This window comes from Diceros bicornis, chromosome 4 (genome assembly GCF_020826845.1).
Source record: "Diceros bicornis minor isolate mBicDic1 chromosome 4, mDicBic1.mat.cur, whole genome shotgun sequence".
NCBI classification, from domain to species: Eukaryota; Metazoa; Chordata; class Mammalia; order Perissodactyla; family Rhinocerotidae; genus Diceros; species Diceros bicornis.
Window position 1 is genome coordinate 95,805,008 of NC_080743.1, and position 23,714 is coordinate 95,828,721.

Sequence of the window (23,714 nt, forward strand, 5' to 3'; positions counted from 1 at the left end):
TCTTAAGTGCCTGACTTCGATCTCTCCATATTCCAGTCTATTTTATACAGTCCCCCTTATTCATTGGTTCGTGTCTTTTTTTGTGTACATATGTAGGTTGTTTATGTTTATATTTATTTATGTATTAATGTATTTATCTTTATGCTACTAGTCTGACCATATCACCCTCTGGATTCAAGACACTTGATTAACTATAGAATAAGGTTAAACTTCTTAGGAGAACATTAAAAGCTTTTTGTAATCTGTCTAATGTCTGTCTTTATAGGCTCCTGCTACTCCCCAGCATAGACTTTATACTACCAAAGCACTTGCAGTGCCCCAAACAAGCTCTTTTTGCTTAAGTGTTTGTCCACTGGCTTTTTCATCTACCTGATTTGCCATTGCCTTTCTTAACCAGAGAGCAAATATTACACATTTTTTAAAACTGTTCCTAATTTGAAACCTTTGTGTTCTACTAGATAGCTTAGTAGTTCTTTCCATATTGCTTCCAGGGCACTTTGTGCATTCCATTTTTATCACATTGTATTTTAATTATTTGTTCTATTTCTCTGCTCTCTTTTTAGACTGTAGAACCCTTGAAGGCCAAGACAAGATCTTGTTTGATCTAGCACAGGGCCTAGCACTTAGTAGGTGGTGCTCAATAATGTGTTTTCAATAACCCAATGTAATTTGTCTTCCATTTGATGCTATTAAGTGAAGATGTCATGGAAATATATATTTTTCTCCTCAAAAGATTGATTTTAGAGAAGTTTATAGATTAAAATGAGAGTATATAGATTAACACATAATTACTTATAAAATAGACATGAGTGTAAAAGCAATGAAAAAATAATTATTTGTAATCTTTTTTGTCATTATGCAACAGAACCTCACTACATTTGTATTATTATTTTACATAGGTGGAAATGGATATTGTTGAAAAACTGGTAAAAATGATACCTTGTGAGCATGAAGATCTGCTGAATATCACCCTCCGACTTTTACTAAACCTGTCCTTTGACACAGGGCTGAGGAATAAGATGGTACAAGTTGGACTGCTTCCCAAACTCACTGCACTCCTAGGTATGCTTTTTAAAAATTAATGATCCTGTTGCTTGGAATTTCCATCATCATTGAAAAACTAAGCTCTGTGTTGAAAAGTCTGCTGAATAAAAATCATTCTGCATATGTTCTTTGATTAAGAACTTAATAATAAAAGTAAGCAGAATGAATGAAAAATGACATGTGCCACTATTTCCGTGGTGCTATAGAATGCAATGAAATAGAAACTTTTAACTCTTGACTTCATTTATCTATGTGAAAGTGAAAATATAAAAGTACTACCAGGGAAGCAAGAAGGAAAAATTATTTTTTCTTCGGCATTTTTTAAAAAGCAAATATTTAAGTTCTTATATTCTCTCATACTTTTAAAATACTGCTTACGAATATACACATTTTGGGGATCCTTTTTGTCATTAAGTAAAAAAGGGCATTTTTATATAGCATGAGTTAGAGAATATTTGTATTGGAGGATTCAGTTTATAAGACATTATTTTCTTTTAGCTATTAATAAGATATCTCTGTAGTAAGGATGGATTCAAGAGTTAACTCTTCTGTGCGCATACATAATGCTTCTCATACATGCTTCTTAGCAGAGTATTGAAAACCCTTTATGATCTGTTTAGTGTTTGTCTTTATAGGCATCTGCTACTCCCCAACATATACTTTGTACTGTGACCTTACTGAACCCCTTATAGTTCCCTACACAAACTCTTTTATGCCTAAGTGCCTATCTACCTGGTTTTTTCCTCTACCTGGAATGCTTTTCTCTTTCTTAATCAGAAAATAAATTCTTACTCATGTTTTAAGACTCTGTTCCTTTGTTTCAGTACTGCAGTTTCATTCTTGTTTTGTAGCTTTCTCCATATATTCAAATATTTTTAACAGTTACCAAGAGTAGTAGAATGATTTAACATTATTTATTCTTAGCTATCTAATATCTATGAATCCAGTCTCTCAATGACATCATCATTATTTTCTTTATAATACTAGTAGTAACATTTATTGAATGTTTACTATGCCAGTCATTTTGCTATGTGTTTTATTTACATTATTTCATGTAGTCCCCATCTGAGATTTTTTACTCAGGATTACACAGCTGATAAAAGGCAGAACTCAAATTCAAACTCAGGTGTATCTGCTCCCAAAATTGGATGTTTTAACTACTATAATAAACTACTACGTATAGTTATATTAAGTAGACTATGATTAAGTAGACTAGGCAGAGCTGTAATTAAAAAATCCAGTTCTCCAAGTCCCCTTAAAAAATAAGTTTTAAGGAAACTTATTTCTTACTCTTTTTCTCATAATAGGAAAATCATTAGTCTATTATTCAGTCCAAGAATGTTTGCTCCATTGGCCAGTCCACAGATACTGCACAGGAGTTTTATTATACATTTTAGATGAAACTCTGCTGAGGAGCGCTTTCAAAAATTGCTTTTGGACACAGACAGAGAGAACAGTTTGGTGGTTACCAGGGGGAAGTGAGTTGGGGAGTGGGCACAAGGGGTGAAGGGGTGCATTTATATGGTGACTGACATATAATAATATACAACTGGAATCGCACAATGTTATAAACTATTATGACATCAATAAAAAAAATACATTAAAAAAAATTGCTGGGCCGGCCCCGTGGCTTAGCAGTTAAGTGCGCGCTCCCCTGCTGGCGGCCCGGGTTCAGATCCCGGGCGCGCACTGACGCACCGCTTCTCCGGCCATGCTGAGGCCGTGTCCCACATACAGCAACTGGAAGGATGTGCAGCTATGACATAACAACTATCTACTGGGGCTTTGGGGGGGAAAAAATAAATAAATAAAATCTTTAAAAAGAACAAAAATTGCTTTTGGGGAACCAAAGCAGTACAAACATTTAGTGAGGAAACAGAAAAACTCTAAAAGTAAAATTGATAGGCCTTGAATTTAATTCATGTGATCCTTCATTTGTCATAAATCTAACAGAAGTATGTATCAAACATTAGGTCAGAGTCTCAGTGTATGAAGATGAATAAGTTATAGTCCTTGTCATGAAGGAATTCATAGTCTCTTTGGTTTGTTCAGTATCCAGTCACCTACTTTTATAAAATAAATGATTTTAAAGAGATTTTTGGGAAATTACAGGATACTTATTTCATATTTTGTTAAAAAATAGTAAATTTTGGGATATAAGATATAATATTCAATACATAAGGTATTTCTTTCATCTCTTCTAGAGCTCAATTGCTAAAGTCAGATTGTCTTATTAGAATTATGACTCTGTTTACTCCTAACCATGTCACACTGGGCAAACTCTTATCCAAACTCTGATTCGGTTTCTTCATCTCTAAAAAGGGGATAATAATTATAACCAACTTAAAGTTCTTTTGAGGATTAAATGAGGTTTTGCATGCAAAGTGCTTGGAACAGTACCTGACACATTGTATTTTCTTAATAAACGTTAGCTATTATTTTTCTTACCAACATCATCATCATCATTATCATTATTTGATGTAAAGTGGACATTCTATGAGTGTTGCTGACTTATCTTTCTATGAGTACAAATACCCTTCTCATAGACGTTAAATCTTTGTTGACAAACTAGGTAGCTTATTTGTTTTTACTTCCCTGTGATGTGTGTGCAGTTTAATTGAATTTAACTCAGTAAAATGTTGGTAATCTACTATGGCAAAGCACAGTGCTAAGCACTACCAAGAAATATTTTTCAATCTGTTGAGATACTGGATTCAAAGGAGAGAATGTTCCCATATTTGTTCTTTGTAGACAAAATGCCATTTGAGAGGACGTTGACAGGTCTATTTTAACAAGGTGATATTTACAAAGGAAGAAGAATAGAGGCTGTAGAAAGTATTTCAGATAAAGTGATCAACATTACCTAAGGCATAGATGGCACTAGGCCAGTATAAAGAACAATAAATAAGAAAATAGCAGGAGATATTTGAAAAAATGGGTTTATGCTCTTATGTGGTCTTATGAAGTTTAAGGCTATGCTAAGAAGTTATACTTAAATAATTGATGGTGGGGATCATAGCAGGTTTTTTAGCTGGTTAGTTCATAATCAGAGTACTGCTCTAGGGAAATTAATCTGACATTGTTCTATTGGATGGACTAGAAGTAGAGTCTAAAGATGAGAATAATAGCCTGCTGTAGTAGCAAGACAAGAAGTAAAGAAAACCTCGATTAGGGAAGAGGTAGGTATGAGGCAAAAGGAAAGGGTGAAAGAGATATATCGAAGGTAGACTTACTATGACATTGTTACTGTTTGAATATGGATAATGATAGAGAAAGGATTCATAAACCTCAGTGACTGTTAGATTCGTAGTACCAGGAACAGAAATAGAGAAGTGTAAAGGAAGTGGTTAGAGGGAATGAGTGATGAATTTAGTTTGAGACATGCTGGAGACGTCTTAGACAAAGATGTTCAAAGAGGAGATGGAAACAGGTCTAGTGCTCAGGAGAAGTAATAAGGGTTAAAAAAGAAAAACTTGTCCAATAGGTGAATAAAAGTGGAAAGAGGAAACCACTAAAAGAGACATAACAGTCAGAGAAATATGCCTTTTTTTTTTTCAACAAATACATAAAAATACAGCAAGTTTAGGCTGTTACTGAGAAGCAGGGATGATCGTGGAATCTTCATGCAGTAGAGAAATGAGAAAGCTTTGAGTAGGAAGAGCAACTGAAAACTTTTTACCTCCTTTTGAGTCATTCTTTCAAAGTGTTGCTTCATTATTTTCTTTGAAATATTATGAATTCCTAGGGCATAAGATTTTACTAAACTAGGGAGAATAAAAAGCTGGTATTGGGGCCGGCCTGGTGGCGTAGCGGTTAAGTTCGTGTACTCCGCTTTGGTGGCCCGGGGTTTGCAGGTTCGGGTCCCGGGTGTGGACCTGCACACCGCTCAGAAATCCATGCTGTGGCAGGTGTCCCACATATAAAGTAGAGGAAGATGGGCACGGATGTTAGCTGAGGGCCAGTCTTCCTCAGCAAAAAGAGGAGGATTGGCAACAATGTTAGGTCAGGGCTAATCTTCCTCACCAAAAAAAAAAAACAAAAAAAAAACAAAAAAAAGCTGGTATTATTCTAACCTTGCATTACCTAGATAGAAATGGGTGATCTTTAAAGTTTCCTCCTCTGTTCTTGGCTGATCTGTAAAAACTAATTGAAAGCAAAATGATTATGTTGAGATGTTTATGGTTAGCTTGCTTCAGTAACTTTTTGGCTTGTCTTTTTATGGTAAATAAAATACATGATGGCTAAATAAAATTCCTCATAAAAATATCCACAAAAATTTTCTTGGAGAATAAATTGAAAAGAAATATGAAAAGGTGTTATGATTTGAGTAATAATTAAAAGCAAAGAGGAAGTTGGTTACAGCTTGGTTCTTTTGCCATGTGAGGAATCAATATTCATTTATAAACTCATGACAACTTTTCATCTGAGGACTAATAAGTAGGCTCTAAAAATATTCCTGTTGAGGTAAAGATTCAGTTTGTCATGCTCTCTTTTCTTCCCTCTCTTTTGTTGCTCACAAGTCACTGAATATTAACTTAAGCAGTTTCTTTTTTTTCAAATGTTCATGTCTTTTGCCTAGTAACTTTCTTAATTGTTCCTTTTAATTCCTTTTACAAGCTATGGAAGCAATGGCAATCATACATAGTAAACAAAAGAGAATACCTACTGATATTCCAGGATCAAGGAAAGGGAGAAAATGTACATATTAAAGATAAATTAAAATATACTAGAGAACAGTGCTTTCAACGTCTATAAAATGCTTTGAAATATCTGTGTTCAGAATATCAACAAGTTTAGATCTATTTACTTCATCTTCTTTTAATTTAATTATTTTAATAACACTATTATTTTCTACTCTTTTTATTTTTTTATTTGATAACTTTTATTGTTTTCCTGACAATAGAGATAATATATATCACTGTAACAATTTTAGAAAATACAGAAAACACATATAAAAGAAAATTAAGCAATCTGTAAGCCACCCACCCAGACATAGCCACCATTAACCTTCTTTTATACACCCTTTAAGAAAGTAATTAAGTGGCCCACTTCCCAGATTGGTTTTCTTTTTTTAAATATATTTTTTTTATTGAGGTAACATTGGTTTATAATATTATAGAAATTTCAGGTGTACATCATTATTCTACTCTTTTTCGTTTAAATTATAGTTTAAATAAGCTTCTGTAAGCCCCTTAAAAGGTGAGCCAATAAAAAAACATTTTTCAAATTCCAACTAACTGATTCAGTTTGAACTTTTGGAACATAACCATTTTGTAAACTTTACAGTTGCTTTCGTTTTATCATGTTCGCAGAATGGCCCTTTTATGCATCACTTCCCGGGAAAAGCCTATCTATTAAATGTATTAGGAGAACAAGGCTATGATTATTAGTAAACAAACTGTAAGACCTCAGTAGCCTAAAGTACAACAAAGGCATATTTCTTGTTCATATTCTATGTCCATTATGGGTAAGTAGAAAGTGCTGGTCCATATTAGCATCAGTAAAGGACTCTGACTAATAGAGCCTCCAGGTCACCATGGCACTAGGGAAGGGAGAACAGAGAAAATGGAGAACTGTAAACTTCTCTTAAAGGCACTCTGAAGTGACAAATATATTTTTGTTTACATTTCCACTGATAAAGCAAGTCACATGGCTATACTGAACTTTAAGGGGGTGGGCAAATGCTTGGAAGGATTGGAACTGGAACATTGGTGAGCAAGCAGCCTAATGATCCTGAAAGGTGTTTTTCAATTTTTCTGACTTTTCGCTGGATTTCTAGGATTACCAGAATCTCTTATAAAGTACATCCTGAGACATTATAGCAAATACTACTGTATATAGTATATCTAGCAACTGTAGTAGCACAGAGCACATTGATTAAAAGCTAGAATTCTGGAGCCAGACTATATGACTTTGAATATTGGCTTCATCAGTTAATAGATATGTGATATTATACAAATTACTTAACCTGTATGTCAGTTTTCTCATCTCCAGTATATAGATAATAATGGCACATATTAATAGGGAAGGGTTAAACAAGATAATGCAGTAAATGTTAGGAAATTATAAATATGTGAAATTATTCTAAAAATACATAGAATACAAACAAATAGATATCCAGAAATGAGTCATTTTGTTAAGCAAGTTTTCCAGGCTTATATCATTAAGGTATTTAATCATTTTGTATGAAGGTCTTTTAAAAATTCATTACATTTTTCTTTTCTGAAGTATTTTCTTAAATTTACCTTAATACCCTGAACATAATTTAAATTTTTATTGAGAAGTAGTATAGTGTAGTGGTTAAAAAACACGGGCTTTGGAGCCAGAGTGCTTAGGTTCAAGTGCCATATGAATATTAGCTATTATTGTTTTTATTATCATTGATTCAAGTTTGCAGTTCTAAAGATAATTTATTATACAAGGTTGTAAATATTACTGTGCTCAAGTACTTCCATTTGTTAAATGGCCCCAGAATGCCATGTATATTTTAATTTTTATATAGTTCTTCTGTTTTTCCCTCTTGTCCTTAGCTGTCACTTTTCATTTCTTCTGTATCAGCAGCAATTCTTTAGCAGCAATTTTCCTCTCCTCTAATGATATATTTCTAATCTTATGTGGTGTTGGAAACTGACAACTGAATTTATTTGAAGTGTATATTTTGTTAAAAATGAATTCCAAATGAATGCCTGGAGGGTTCTCTTCCTAGTAACATTCCCTTCCTAGTAACGTTTATTGCATGGAGTTCGTTTTCTGTTGTTGTTTTTTTGTTTATTGCAGTAACATTGGTTTATAACATTGTATAAATTTCAGGTGTACATCATTATACTTCTATTTCTGCATGGATTATATCATGTTCTGATGTTCACCACCCAAATACTAATTACAATCCATCACCACACACATGTGCCTAATTATCCCTTTCGCCCTCCTCCCTCCCCCCTTCCCCTCTGGTAAGTACCAATCCAATCTCTGTCTCTGTGTGTTTGTTTGTTGTTGTTATTATCTACTACTTAATGAGTGAGATCATACGGTATTTGACCTTCTCCCTCTGACTTATTTCACTTAGCATAATACCCTCAATGTGCATCCATGTTGTCACAAATGGCTAGATTTCATCGTCTTATGGCTGAGTAGTATTCCATTGTGTATATATACCACATCTTCTTTATCCATTTGTCCCTTGGTGGGCACTAAGGTTGCTTCCAAGTCTTGGCTATTGTGAATAACGCTGCAATGAAGACAGGGTTGCATATATCTTTACGCATTGGTGTTTTCATGTTCTTTGGCTATTGCATGGACTTTGTAACATTTCTTTTGAATGTGAAGAAACCTGTTTTGCTTGATTGTGCTCTCTGATATGTTCAAAGAAATTGCATTTAGTATATAAACGATTTCCTGATAAGTGATTATTAGAATGGCCATTTTTACATTTGTTAGTGTATATGTTACTTGTGTGGAAAATTAAATCATTAACTCCTAACACAATAAACTAAACTTCTCAATTGAGTAATTCAGTGATATGTTTAATATCTCTGATCTTTGGCCACTACGATTATATAGAAGCTGTAGTAAGGAAGCATTATAGAGAGCATAGATTTTAAAGGGATAGGCAGTAATTCATCTAGAGTAGTGACTTTCAAGCATCTTTTACTCAATCTGTAAGTTAGATATATTGTACATTGCAGCTCAATACTCACATGTGTATGTGATGTGTATATGTATGTGTTTATCCATATGTGTATATTAATGTACATCATTTTATTTATGATATATATTATACATTTTATTTAACATTTGTAATTTTAAAAGAGGTTCACAAAGCAGCATTTACCATTTCTATGTGCAATGCACTATACTTTCTGTTCTTTTTTTATTCTACTTATGACTTACTCATTGATTTTATGTCATCCGATTGATTTGATGTTTGGGTGGAAAACATTGAACTAGGGGAAGTGATTAGACTTCTCTCCCTTCAAGTCTTCAGAAATTTGACTGTCTCTGCTGGACTTTTAATGTGTTGAGCAGTAGATAATATAAATTATTCTAGGTTATTCTTTGGCAAGTACTTGGAGTGATTCCATGGAATTGAAATTTTTTTTTGAAAGGGACAAAAAACCTTCTGTAAATCAAATATTTAAAGAATTTGGGGTGCATTTTCTTCACTGTAGTCATAGAGAAGGAATTAAAGAGCATACAGTAGAACATGAGTGGTTGGTTTTCTTTTTTCATTAGAAATAATTCATTGTTTAGTATATGTTCAGTTTGACAAATGACTGAATTAAAGAAGTACCCACTTTATATATAGAAATTACTTGTTTTTAAAAAGATGCAAAAATACAAAAGCACTTTTACAGGGCTATATATGTGGTAGAACTTTTCAGAAGTGATTTCTTAGGGATGCTGTTTCAACTGGAAATGCTATCAGATTTTAAGTAGGTTTTCTTTATTACTATTTGGGGACCCCATAACTGAAAAATCTTTTTATACTTAATACTAGATTATTTTAACTAGAGTACAATGAATCATGAATCTTTCAGGCTCTAATAAAGCTGTGCTATATGAACATTTAATGCTCTTCTCTTGTATTCTGAAACATTTAACTAGTACATTATGACCCCTGCTGTTGTGCGAGTTGCCAAATAAATGAAAAAATATTTATAACTGAGGAAGGTTTTGTGATTTAAATAATTATTAAAGGCAGAGGAGAAGTTCTGTTATATAGCTCAGCTCTTTTGCCATGTGAGGCTCTGAGTGAACTATAATTCAATAGAACCAAAAATTATTTTAATATTGTTTTATCAGATAAAGCATTTCATTTGGGAATTTTGAATTTAACTTTTTCCTTTGATATCAAGGACATGTAAAAGGGTTAATGATAAATTTTAGAAATCATTATTTAAAATTTTCTCTCTTCACTTGTCCTGAAATTGATTTGTTTAAATAGTTTTGATCTTTTCCTAGGCGTAGAGAAAGAAGGCATTATCTCTCAAAATGTTTCAAAAATTTTATTTGGGTCCATGGAAAACCTTATATCTAAATACTCCCTTGTTTTTCTTTTCTTAAATCCACCAAAGTTATTCATTTCTTATTTCATTTTTTGATGTTATTTTCCTAAGATTTTATAAGGATCCTAAACTTATCTCTGCTCAGTTCAATATCAGTTATAAATCTTTTCAGTTCTATTCATCCTTGTACTTGACACACAGTTTCTTATGCCTAGTAACTTTATGTTATCATCTGGGAGACCTATCATAGCCAATGGTTTCAGCAAATGTGATTATATGCAAATCAAATTAGACCTAGAGAGCTTAGCTTTACTTATCTAATTATTAGACAGTGTGTTCAGGTTTTTTTATGATATCAAGTTAACTTTTTAAAAGTGTTTAAAGATTTTTTGGCTCATCCTAGAATCAGATCTTTAAAAAAATAGTCCCTTGTCATAAGTCCTTAAGCCATTTGACCTTGATATGTTTCAAGAATGCTTCCTTATGTCAGTATATCCTGGGTTGGGAAATGGCAAGGAAATTCCTTGTCATAGTGTATTCTTCAGCTCCCTGGGGATTGCACTGATAATGTTTCAAAAGTAACTTGAAAAACTAAATTTTCTTAGCTTTTTGTCTGATGCACCAGGCAAATAATGTTTTTTCACTCTTAGTTTCTTTAGCTTGGATGTTTCATAAGCTGAGTGTTGTTTGATGTGCTTGAGGATGATACTAGCACAGAAGCGAGCATAAATATACAACTGAAATAGATTCTTTGGAAGAGCCTAGCTCATCATGACATTGGTTTGTGCATAAAGCTTAAACATCACATCACATGATAGCAGAGACAGTATATTACAGAGTGCCTACCTAATAATTTTATTAAAAAGCCACCAGATTTCACTGGTGAACTCTTTTGGACAATTTTGAGTTTATTTACACTGTTTTTTTTTTTTTCCCTCTGTGAATGATATTGATATGTATTTTAAATTGAGTAATATTCTGGGTTTTCATGTCAGCTTTTCAATTTTTGACTTGATTTTCAACGGAATTTAAACTGAAGGGAATAAACCTTATAAAATATATAGGTCTCATCCTACATATGTGAATTTTTGCATTTGTTAAAATAAAAATAGAATAAGCACAGCCAACCTAACGGTTAGGCAGATTAGGTAGCTACCTGTAAATTGTAGGCAGTCACCACTTTCCACAATTTCTCTGCTATTTTGTAAGTCTTCCCTGTTTATTTGGAAATTGTAGGATTTCAGTGGTTAGAGCATCAGTTTTCAAACTTTTGGTCTCAAGGCCCCTTTACACTCTTAAAATTATTGAGGACCCCCAAAGAGCTTTTGTTTATGGGGGGTTATATCTATGGATATTTATTCAAAATTAAAACTGAGAAAAATTTTAAATATGTATTTTCATTTTTAAATAACAAACCTGCTACATGTTAACATAAATTTTTTTATGAAAAATAACTCTTTCCCAAAACAAAACAAAAATTAGTGAGAGGAGTGGCATAGTTTTATATCTTGCAATTCTCTTTAAAGTCAGGTTTAACAGACAACAGCTGGCTCTAATATCTCCCTCAACAAATCTCTTGTGATATGTATCATGAATGTCATGTATATCATGTCATGTAGCCTCTTAGAGAATGAGAGTTAAAAAAAAGGAAAATAATATATTAGTATTGTTATAGAAATGATATAACTTTGTGGATCCCCTCTGGGGATCTTCAGACCACACTTTGAAAATCAGTGAATTAGAGCATTTCTTTAAAGCTTTTAATTTCTATTAAATGCAAACACTCCAGGAGTCTCAAATTAGCAGCTTAAATCCAGCTAGAAGACATGTTTCGTTTTGCCAAAATATATTTTATTAATTTTATATTTGGATTTCTAGACACGACCCAAACCCTCCCATTCTCCTAGGATAATCTTTATTTTTTCTTATCCTTAGAATTTAGTTACATTTCTTGCCTTGCCCTTTGGACATTTGAGTGTTTAACGACTCACATGTTAGTGAGAATCATTTTTACCAACTTCTTTGATGCTTTGTGAAGGGGGTGGGGAATGTTGACATGATGTAGGAGGATGCAGATGGAAGACCCTGAGCATGGAGGGACAGCGCCATACAGTAGGTCTGGATAATTAACCGATACTAGACTTTTAATGCTGCCCAGCAATCATACTACATTTTCTTTGTCTGGTCATTCCCCTTCTCATGTAGGTGAGAAATTTCCTTCCTCTCCCTTCTCCTCACAAATCCAACACCTTATCTTCATCCTCATCCTCAGCTCATTACTTTGTTTTGCTTCCTATTTCACTGAGAAAGTAGAAGCAGTCAGAAGAGAACTTCCATAAGTTCCTATTGCCACACTTACCCTCCTACCTGCATCTATACTTGGCTTCTCTCCCATTATTATGGATGAACTTGCCCCTACTCTTACCATAGGCCAGCACTCCCTCCCCATCTCATTCCCTTTCACCTACTCAAAGTTCTTGCTCCTGCAATTCTCCTCTCTGTCCTGCATCATTAATTTTTCCCTCTGTAGTAGACTGTTTCCACTGACATACATATATGCTGTTATGTCTTCCATCTTAATAAAGATTATTCTTAATTCTCACTTCACTCTTTTACCTTTTAGCTATCATACCATTTCTTTTCTTCTCATTATTGCAAAACGCCTCAAAAGAGTTGTCATCATTTCCTGTCTTCAATTTCTCTCTTCCTTTTTATATACATTCATTTCCTTTCCTGTCTGCCTTCTGTTCTTTCTCTCTCTTTCTCTCTCTCTCTCTCCTGTCTCCTCTCTCTCAATTCCCTCCCTCACTGTTCTTTTTAATCTTTTCCAGTCAGGCTTTCATACTTCCCCCCACCCCCAAACACACACATCCCATCACATTACTCTTTTCAAATTCCAGTGACCTCCACATTGCTAAATCCCAGTGGTCAATTCCCAGCACTCATATTACTCAACCTATGAACAGCATTTGATACAGTTCTCTCCTCCTCTAACTTTTTTCATTGTTTTTCCAGGACACAGTACTCATCTGGTTTTCATAAGTACTCAGTCCTTCTCAGACTCCTTTTCTGCTTCCACTTCATCTCTCCAATCTCTAAGCATTAGAATACCCCCCACGGCTTAGTCTTCACACTTTTTCTGTATCATACTTACTCCCCTGGTGACATCATCCACTCCATTTAAATACTCTGTCTATACTGATGACTCCCCGATATAGAGAGAAAGATAATTTCAGCCTCTTCTCTGATTTCCTTACTCCAAACTTTATTACTTGGATGCTTTATTAGTACCTGAGATTTAACATGTTCAAAATTAAGCTCCTGAGCTTCTCTGCCCCTCCACACCCTCCCTAAACCCACTGTTTTCAGTCTTTTCCGTCGTCTCTATAAATGGCAACTTCCTCTTTCTAGTTAACTCGCCCAAATTGAGGAAGTTATCCTTGACTTTTCTCTTTCCCTCCTATCCTACATCCAGTCTGTCAGGTCAATCAGCTCCATCTTCAAAATATAGCTGCCACCACCCTGCTCCCAGCCACCATCATCTCTTTACTGGTTTAATATAGTAGCATCGTAACTGGTCTTTGTGCTTCTGCCCTTGTACACCACAGTATCTTCTTAGCACAGCACACAGAGTGATCCTATTAAAATTCAAATTAAATCATGTCATGTTTCTGCTCAAATCTCTCCAATGACTTCCCATCTCAGAGGAAGAACCAAAGTCCTTATAATGGCCTACATACAAGGGGTTATGTATTCTCTCCTGGCTCCTTACTTCTGTAACTACATTTTCTAATACTCTCTCTTTTGTTCTTTCTGCTGAAGGCACATTGGCTTCTTTGCTGTTGCTTGAACTCAATAGCCACACTGCTACCTCAGGACTTTTGCGCTTCCTGTTCCTTCTGCCTAGAATGTCCTTTCCTAGTTTTTTTGCATAGTTCATTCCCTCGTCTCTTTCAGGCTTTGCTCCGGGTTATCTTACTTAAAATTTCAACCCTTCACTCCTGATGCTCTTTCTCTCCTCATCCTTTTATTTTTCTCCATAGCACTTGATCACCACATTATGTATCTTTCATATTATTATCTTGTTTATTGTCGTCAGCACTCGCCCACCATTACCACCATGGCAGGCCAAAGACTATAAGCTTCCTGAAAATGTGGAGTTGTATCAGTTTTATTCACTACTATATTCCCAGTGCCTACAACAATGCCTGGCACATTGTAGGTTCTCAATAAATATTTGGTGGGTGATTGGATGGATTAGTGTATGAAAGGAACACAGGAGAGGAATGAACATCAAAAGAGCTGAGCTTGAGTCTTCTTCCTTCTCTTCACTCTTTATTAGCTGAGTGAGGTTAAGCAAGTCAATTGATCTTCACTGAGCCTTTTGTCTTGCTTAGAAAATAAGGGAATCAGATGAGAGAATTAATGGGTACTTATTTCCAAACTAGAAAGCTGTATACAAATGTTAATTATGATAAGGAGAAGAAAAGGAAAGGGAAGGCTTGAGGGGCTAATGGTTGTTGAATGAAAAAGATCAGGAGCACAGAAAAAGGTCTTGCCTCACAGTTTTGACTACAAATTTCCCTTGCTATCTGAAAGTAAAGCACTCCCATGAAACCTTGCGTAAGCCGAAATGGCATAAACTGAAGAAACAATTACCGTTAATCTATATGGGAAAATTTTTTGAGTGTTCCTAGACCCCAGAAATAACCTAATAAATCATACAAACAACACATAAAACCTAAAATAACACTAACATATAGTAAAAGTAGGAACAATATGATAAGTACACAGCCTGTAGAAAGTAGAAATAATGTCCGTACAGTGTAGTTTCGCTCACCAGAACCGGGAAGACAGCGAGCACACGGGAAGGCTGAGAGGTGGTGGTGGTGGTGATCGTGTGTTAGGCCGAGCCGTCGGAGGTTGGGGTGGTGGGAGGTGCAGGACACTGGGGTGTAGGAGAGAGAACAAGAGGGTCATCAATTAACATCTTATCGCCATCTAAGGGCGTCTGTCAGGGCAGGCAGGTCACTAACGTCCACACCTTCTATGTCTGCCTGCCTCCACGTCGAAGGTTGAGTTCTCTCCTGTGGCTGATGTGGAAGGCTTGAAACAGGGCAGTATGCTTGACGGCTTAGCCTCTGTAACGGCTGGCTGCAAAACAAATGCTAAACGCTATTTTTGTTTTTTGCCTTTTTTTGTAAAAGTGAAAATCCGTTTCAGATTTCTTTCTGTTAGCGAAAACAGGTACTAACAGGTCTTTCATAAAAGCGAAGTGGCGTAAAGAGAACTTTTGAATAGCGGGGGGCCTAATTTCTAGGCCTGGTTATAGGGGATTTGTTTTAAACATTGAAATAGCGCTTGAATTTCACTTACATTATATGATATAGATTTCTTTAGTGAATTGTGTAATTCAGGGCAGGGGTCTTCTGATACAGAGATACTCTAAGTGTGGTCCACAGACCAATGCACATTTGTAGACTGTTGGTTACTGGTCTGTAATGAGTAAATCCAGAAATTGAGAATAAGCATTTAGACATTTATAGCAACTTAATCAAACAAAAGTATGTCCGCTGAATATAATAATACAAATTTTGAATGTCTACTTTGCATATATTTTGTTTAATTTCATTTTTATTATGCCTTCACGAAAGTATTGGTCTTTGACACATTAGGAGAAAAAATAAAAACCTGTTCCTCCACCACAGATAGTTTGAGAAGCCCTATTCAGAATGACAGGCTTGATCCTAGATTAGCATACTGTTCTTTTAAAGTATTTGAGGGCTGGCCCCGTGGCTTAGGGGTTAAGTGTGCGCGGATGTGCAGCTATGACCTACAACTATCTACTGGGGCTTTGGGGGAAAAGTAAATAAATAAAAATAATTAAAGTATTTGAAAGTCTATATAATATTGAACCCAGCATCACAAACTACCCTGCCTTGGCATACTTCCTTAGTTCATTTATAGGCAGCAATGAGAATGTTTCCTAAAAAATTGAGGAATTAGTAGTGTTACCTAGAGATTTTGCTAAGCTTTCAATGTTTTAATAATTGTAATAGCTAAAGATCAAACTCATACTCAATAAATATTCATCAAGTGCTTAACTTGTATTAGGCACTTTATACTTTATGATAATCTGTGTGCAAGTTAACTAAAAAAGTTAACTAGGTCAGACATCTTTCTTAAAGTTGCCCTTTAATCACCAGAGCCACGCTGTCAGTGGTAAATGTATGGCACTAAATACTACTAGTATGAAAGTTTGAGCCACAATTTAAATCTTGATTCAAATCCTTATCTGTATAAATTTTGATTCTTTTAAATTTAAGGGTTGTGAATCTATACTAGTTTGCGTGGCTGGTTTGTGCTGAAACTAATTTTATTGGTTATGGCAGAAAAATTAGGATTGCCAGATTCAATAGCACATTGTCATGCCTTTTCCACAATTCCGCATGAATCATTTCAAAAAGGATCCAAATTTTAGTCAGAGTAATGTTAGACCATATTCTCTTCACTGGAAGATAAATTCGTTTCTGAGGTGTCCAAAATTGATATAAATGTTTCTGCATTCTGTGGGTAGACCCAGAATGGTTTTGAGATTAAGAATGGTATCTGATTCGTCTTGATCTAGGTTACATTAGGTGATCTGGGTTTCGGGGCATTTTCTGAGGCTGTAGAAAGATTTTATCAGCATGTAAGGAGTCAGACCAGGTCAAGAGTTAAGTGATAAATGTTTGATTTCTTCCGGTTGAGACAAGTCTGATTTCCCTTATTGTTGGAGATTGCCAGAGCAGATACTGTTGGACTCTAAACTTTGATCACTTAAAAATTAAGGGTTATTTCCTTTGACCATTCTGTCATTTGTCCTTAAAAGAAAATGGAAAAAGTTAAGTTCTGAACACCTTTGAAATTCCTCCATAATGTTAAGTTTACTTTTTCCATTATATATTAGTATGGCTTAATTTTTAACTTATCATAAGCTTCATAAAATGAAGAAATCGAGCTTGTCTTTATTTTTTGAAGAGAGTAATATTTTGTAAATGGCCTTTTCTGGCTTGTTTATTAAAAACTATTAGGAAATGGTCAGAATAGTATGCTTTCCAACTAGGAGGTGTTTTCTATTTTTTTTAAAGCTAGATTGGCTTTATGATGCTTTCTTTAAGAAACTTAAAGTAGATTTTCTTTTTAATAACTTCATTTGGCCCGTTTATTACAAAACTGTTAGAGAATTTCGCACATCTGTTTCAATACGCAAAGACTCAAAGTCCTCAAAGACTACTGCACTGTTGCTCAATTTTAATAGGCCTCATTTATCCTATAAATAAACCTACATTTTCTTACCTGATCAAGTGAACAAACAATAGGGGTCACATGTGGCAAACACTTTAACAAAAAGCACATGTCTAGCCGTCAGGGTGAGGTAGAGTCATATCAGGATTGCTTGAGGTTATTAATGGCAGTAAAATTTATGCTTCCTCCTGTTTTCCCAATTAAATCAAGAAGGCTTTTTTCTTGGGATTCTTCTTTCACCAGCTGGTTCCAATACTCTGTGTGTGAATATTGCCTGGGGTGTCTCCATTTCTAGATGGTAAAATCTGACCAAAGCACATTAAGTCAATGATGTGGACCCACAGGCTAGAAAGCAGTCATTGTTGAGGGCTTTATTTTGGTCCTTATCATTTGTACCACAAATATGCATATTTTGTAGGGTGTATTATAAAGAAGTTGTCATATTCTCTGGATATAATAAAAGAATACTCAAAACAAGGTAATAAAATAATTGAAAACATGTTAAAAATATTTGAAAAATAAGCTACATGGCAAAATGTACAGTTGTACATACTAAAAAGAATGAAAATGCATCAAAAGTGTTGAATTTCAGAGTACTTATTTAGTGAATACCTCTTAATGTGACAGAGCTATTGAGTTTAATGGTAGATTTAAAATTTTAGTTTCTTATAGTTTTTAAATTAAAGAATTGGATACCAAAATCATTTATCCATGAACCGTTGTATCACAAAATTATTGTTACACTTGTTTTTTAGACTGATCATTGTAAGCTATAAATTCTGTCATTTTTTTCCCCTCAACTCATGGTTAAAAACTCTTGGTTTTTATCTATTCATCTCAAATCTTTACTAGAGTTGACTGTGAACAAATCTATTATAAAACAGAAGACTGTTCAGTGTAGTTGCAATCTTAAAAATTGGGCTCTCTAAATTTAAGTTTTAACTAAGGCTGTCTAGTCATACTGGATAGGTATCTGCAGTATGTGCTCTAGTAAGTTAAATGTAAAATTATGTGGAAACATGTGCAAAAGATGTTCTAATATAGCTTCAATATATTTTTAGTATATTTCAATAGAGTCAACATATATGTTCAATAATTGTTGTAATTATCTTTTAAGTGGTGGTTTTGCCTGTGGCATTTTCACTATATTGATAGAGCTTTAAGGGCTCTAACTCTGTAGTAAACTTAATGACACTTGTGATTTTTGAAGTATGTTGTATTAACATAGACTTTCTAGGGGTAATATATCACCTTAATGCTGCTCTATTCTTATATAAGGGTGCTTATATTCCCACTTCTCTTATCTTTTCATGGAGTCTTTGTGACTTCAAAGGGAGTTTTCGACTTTGAATGAAGACATGAAGTGTAGAGGGAATGAGAATCTGGCTAATAATGTGGCTCATAACTTGTGTTCTCACTCTGTTTTTACAAAGTGTTGGGCTGGGTCGACTGCAGAAGCGGAAATTTGGCTTTGAGTTCTGGTGTTCAGAACTCATATTTCTGTTTGACTGAACTGTGAATGGAAAATCCCAAGTGTCTTACAAAATTAGTAGCTAAATGGTGTTTTTACTAATCACTTCAGAGATGAAAAAACTGAAGACATTTTAAAATTCAAAAGCCATCAGCACGGGTTTGCCCTTTAATTGGCAGAAAATCGATTGTGAGAGCAGCCCAGAGAACTGATTTTTTTCTCCTTCAGCTGCTCCAGCTGAACTACAGCTGCAAATTTCTTTAAAAGGAAAAAAAAAACCCAAAAAACAAAAAACTCTTGAATGTACTTTATAAGTGCAATAATTCCCACAAAATCAGTTACTGGAGTTAATGACCAGTTTGTTAAGGCATTAACTGCCCTCAGCTGGGAATGACCAATTTTTGGGGAATGGCTGCACAACTGCTAAGATAATTCCATAACACTTTCAAATAATGATCCAGCTAATTAACGGTGAATTCCTGTGGAAATCCTATAGAAGTATTTGTGACCTCTACATTTAATAGCCAGTGAGTTCATCATGATTCATGTTTATTACCATAAATACCAAAGGAATCATAATGACTAGGCCTTTTTTTTCCCGCTCTGGGCTTATTACTTGAACAGATTTGACTAATCCACCTCTAGTCATTAAGGACCTAGTTCTCAAAATATTCAGTCTTTTCACTGCTCTGCTCAGAATTCACAGAGCTTTTGGTGCTATGCCAGCATACCGACTATTGGCAGCCTGTTTTTACTTGGGATGCCATTAGGGAATAATTGATGTCTGTAAGTCATAAAGGAACCCTTTTGAAATGCCTACTATTTGTAGGATATGGAGGAATCATAGCTGGTTAGCTGGAGTTTACGGTCTTAGTTATGAATTCTTATGGGAAAATCCTACTCTCCAACCCTGAATTCATTTAGGATATACAAGATTTTTGGGGTTTTTTTTGAGGTTTATTTTTTAAGAACTCAGATATCCTGTCTTCCAATGAGTGAAGAAGACTATTAGCTTATAATAAAGGATAAGCTCTTAATTTTACTTGGACCATTTAATCTCTCTTAGTGGCTGTTTATTGCTATGTGATCTGCAAATTAGCCTTTAAGTAATAATAAATGTTGGCTGCCAGAAAGCCTCCGCTTTCTGTGTGCAGCTGTGTTTGAAGAGATGAATTCAGGTTATTTCCAGACTTATTCCCACTCCACGTATTCAATTTTGTCCTAAAATACTTTGTCCTTTTGTTGTAGCTGTCAGCTATCTGCTAGATGTCATGAAGTTATAGGCTGCATTTTTATCAAGCAATTAATCATTTATATAATTTATGATTCAATGAATGAGGTACCTGTGGTTTATATACTGTAATCTTCATTCATATATTGCAGTTCTTTAGAGTAGAAAGGAAATACGTGATTTATAACAATAACATATGAATTAGAGTCATCAAGGTAACATGGGTAACGACCATTTATAAAATATTGACGTCTTTTTTCCTGAATAAAAGGGCAAGTGTCAGTTTATACTTTTTTCATTCCTTAAATAAATACAAAAAGGAAAGAAAATCAATCTTACAAATATTTGTAAATCAATTGATTGAATTCTAGGGAACCTTTACCTCGACCAAATCTAGAAGACATATCAGCAATTTGAATCATATAGACCTCTGAGTACAATATTGTAGTCCCTTAGATCTGTTATCACCTCCTTTCACACTTTCCTCAAGGAAAAAAATATCTCTGGTGTAGTGCTAGTCATATTCCAGTTTCTTTTGTTCAGTTGTGCTCAGCCCACACAAGGAGGAGGAAACACCTACAGGTTTTATTTGCCTGGGACATGCTGCTTAAAAATAAATGAAGTAATGTAGCTAATTTTGAGGTTTGTCTTCAGTGTTCTCAGTCTTCTCTCTCTGTCTTGGTAGCCCATCACCTCCATGACCATTCCCCACTCTAGGAGTGAAATTAAGTTCCATTACAGACAAGAAAGCATGAAAGAAGGAAGAGAGATTCACAGTGTGTTTGTGGTGGTGGTGGTGGAGGAGGACGTACTGATGACAGTAATCTATACTTTGATTATTTTCTTTCCTCAAGTTTTATTTTCGTTAAGGAATTTATAATCCTGTGAGAAGGAGAGAACGAGGAAGGGTTCTTACCAGATACAGGTCACTGAGTGGAGCCTTGTAGTGTGAGATGACTCTCCTAAGCCCATACTTTGGGAATAGTAGAGCTTTATAGGAAAGTGACTAGGTAGAAGGACAAGTGGCTCAGTCACAGGCTCAGAATATACCTCTGAACCTTGTCTAGCTCATCTCAGAGATCTTAGCTGTCTCTCAAACCTACTCTACCTCTAACTATGGTCTAGTCTTGAAGATGGAAAACACAAAGACAGCAGATATATTAGGGGCACATGATAGTACTCTTCTGTTGGTAAAACAGAAAAATGTTATTGTCAACATAATAATGATAGTAAGAAATGATATTTCTTATGATATTGATTTGGTTTGTTTGTGTATCAGATTCAGTACTAATTGCTTTACCAGGATTCTCTCACCTAATCCTCACATAACCACCCTTTGAGTTAGGTACAGTTGTTATCCTAATTTCACAGATGAAGAAACTGAAACACGGAGAGTTTAACAGTCACAGAGCCATATAGCTAGTAAGTGGCAGAGCCACAAACTGAACCCAAGCAGTCTGCCTCCAGAGCCTGAGCTCTTAACCCCAATGTTGTACCGCCTCTATTTACCATTGTACTCACGATTTATACTTCTAGCACCTTGTTTTTCTTGTAAAATCAAACACTGCTTGAAAGCAGTTCTTGTCCAATTTAGTGCGTTTCAGAACCGCTATAGACCTAATTTCCAAAACTGCTTGGGGGAGGATAATGCGTTTTGTACCTGTCCAAAACTTGCTTCATCTATTGAACCTACTGTATCTGGGCACAAATCCACTGATAAATAACTGATTCTTTCTGCATTTTATCCTCTCTCTTCCCTTCTTCTACCATCTTCTTAGCGTCTTCCCCAAGACTCCCAGATCCTATAGAGCTCTTCTAATTGCATCTCCTTCCTATACTGTGCTACTAAAGAATGATGATAATAACTTATGTTTGTTTGGCATTATTGATTTCACCCTTTCCGCTGCCTCCTAGAAGGCTTAGTAGAAAGTACATGCACAGGTTCTGTAATGAGACCTAGGTTTGAATCTCAGATTCACAAATGTGTTTCTTTTGAAGGATTCATGACCTTAGTGAATGTCATTGCCTCATCGCCAAATCAAAGATAATACCTACCTCTTCAGTTGTTATAAGGGCTAAATGAGAAAATGTATGCTTAACATGCAATAGGAACAATATCACTGTTTGCTTAACCCTTTCTCTTTCCCCTTCTCTCAAAGAATTATTATTATAAAAAGATTGGGTGTCCACCAATCTTTTGGGATAGCCGTGTATCCCTAGAGCTTCTGTTTCCTTCTGTCCTTTAGTTTCCAGCACACTTTTGTGCATGATAATCATTTTAGGTAAAGATTATGGGAAACTGGGGGCATGTTCAGAGATGTTTTTAGTAGAGGATCACAGAGAAGAATTAGGAAAGTATGAGAGAACTGCAAGGAGTTTTCATCTTTGGCCATGAATATGAAGAGAGAAGGAGAAAGAGAAAGCACACAAGAGCAGAATTAGGACTGGCTGCAGAATGAATCATCCTACTTTTTGAAACTAGATATTTATTTTTGCTGTATAAAAAAAGTAATATAAATTATTGTTATATGTGAGATCTGTTTCTTACATATGTTATTCATCTGCTTTTTAGAAATTATAATTTTAGGACTCTTTTCCAGTCTTTCTATTCTATCACATCACATACCCTTTATCCTGAGTTATCCTTTGGAAGCTATTTATATATGCATATAGATATAGATATCTATCATTAGCTCTAGAGGACCTTCCTCGTTATCCTCTTTATGGGGTACAGATCTCTTAAAGGCAAATCTTTCTTTCCTCTCACCTTATATGAATGATGCACCACCTTAGAACATTGCTTTTTAGAATCCTTTCATTGACAACAGCAACAGACACACTCTCCTCAAGGATGGAATAGCTTCCTATTAAATTCCTAGTTCCACACTGAATTTTAATATGTCTGATGATTGATGTTAAAGAATCTTCTATATTAGTTATTGATTTCTATTTGTTCTTTTACCATTCAGTAAGTTGTGTGACTTGGAATCCTACTTTTCAGTGAATCCACTACGTAGAGAAAATATCCTCAAATGATATTTTGTAAAAATTAAGTAGGACTAGAACATATCCACAGCTGAACAACATGCAGAAAGAAACTGGAGGGCCGGCCCCGTGGCTTAGCGGTAAAGTGCGCGCATTCCGCTGCTGGCGGCCCAGGTTGGATCCCGGGCGCGCACCGACGCACCGCTTCTCCGGCCATGCTGAGGCCGCATCCCACATACAGCAACTAGAAGGATGTGCAGCTATGACATACAACAATGTACTGGGGCTTTGGGGGGAAAATAAATAAATAAATAAATAAAATCTTTAAAAAAAAAAAGAAAGAAAGAAACTGGAATAGCAGAGAAAGAGAGACTTGCGTTCAGAATATAAGACTTTGCTGTAGGCCCCTACTTGAAAAGATTTCAAAGTATCTCAGTCCCTGGAAGAGAACTAAATACTGTGAAATATAATCTGACTAAACCCTAAGGAATACCTTCCTCCTTGGAGAATAAAGTTAGAATTTTTCATTTTTAATCTACATATCATGAAAACCTGTGCAAAGCTTTGTTTTCCTATGGTAAGTATGTTTTATACTAGAATATGTATAAATGAATACCTTCAACAGTGTAAAAATGTGATTTATTAAAATCTATGATTTTTTTCTATTTAGATTGCTTTGATCCCAAGAACA

General features: G+C 35.0%; 1 protein-coding gene across 2 annotated transcripts in view; it reads left to right on the plus strand.

Moving 5' to 3' along the window:
- The window catches only part of KIFAP3 (kinesin associated protein 3), a 171,568-nt gene that overhangs the window by 73,264 nt on the left and 74,590 nt on the right, over nt 1-23,714 (plus strand). For both annotated transcript variants that reach the window (XM_058540099.1, XM_058540101.1), the window contains exon 10: nt 900-1,062. In XM_058540099.1, coding sequence (XP_058396082.1) covers nt 900-1,062 — 163 coding nt within the window. The remainder of the gene's footprint in view (nt 1-899; nt 1,063-23,714) is intronic.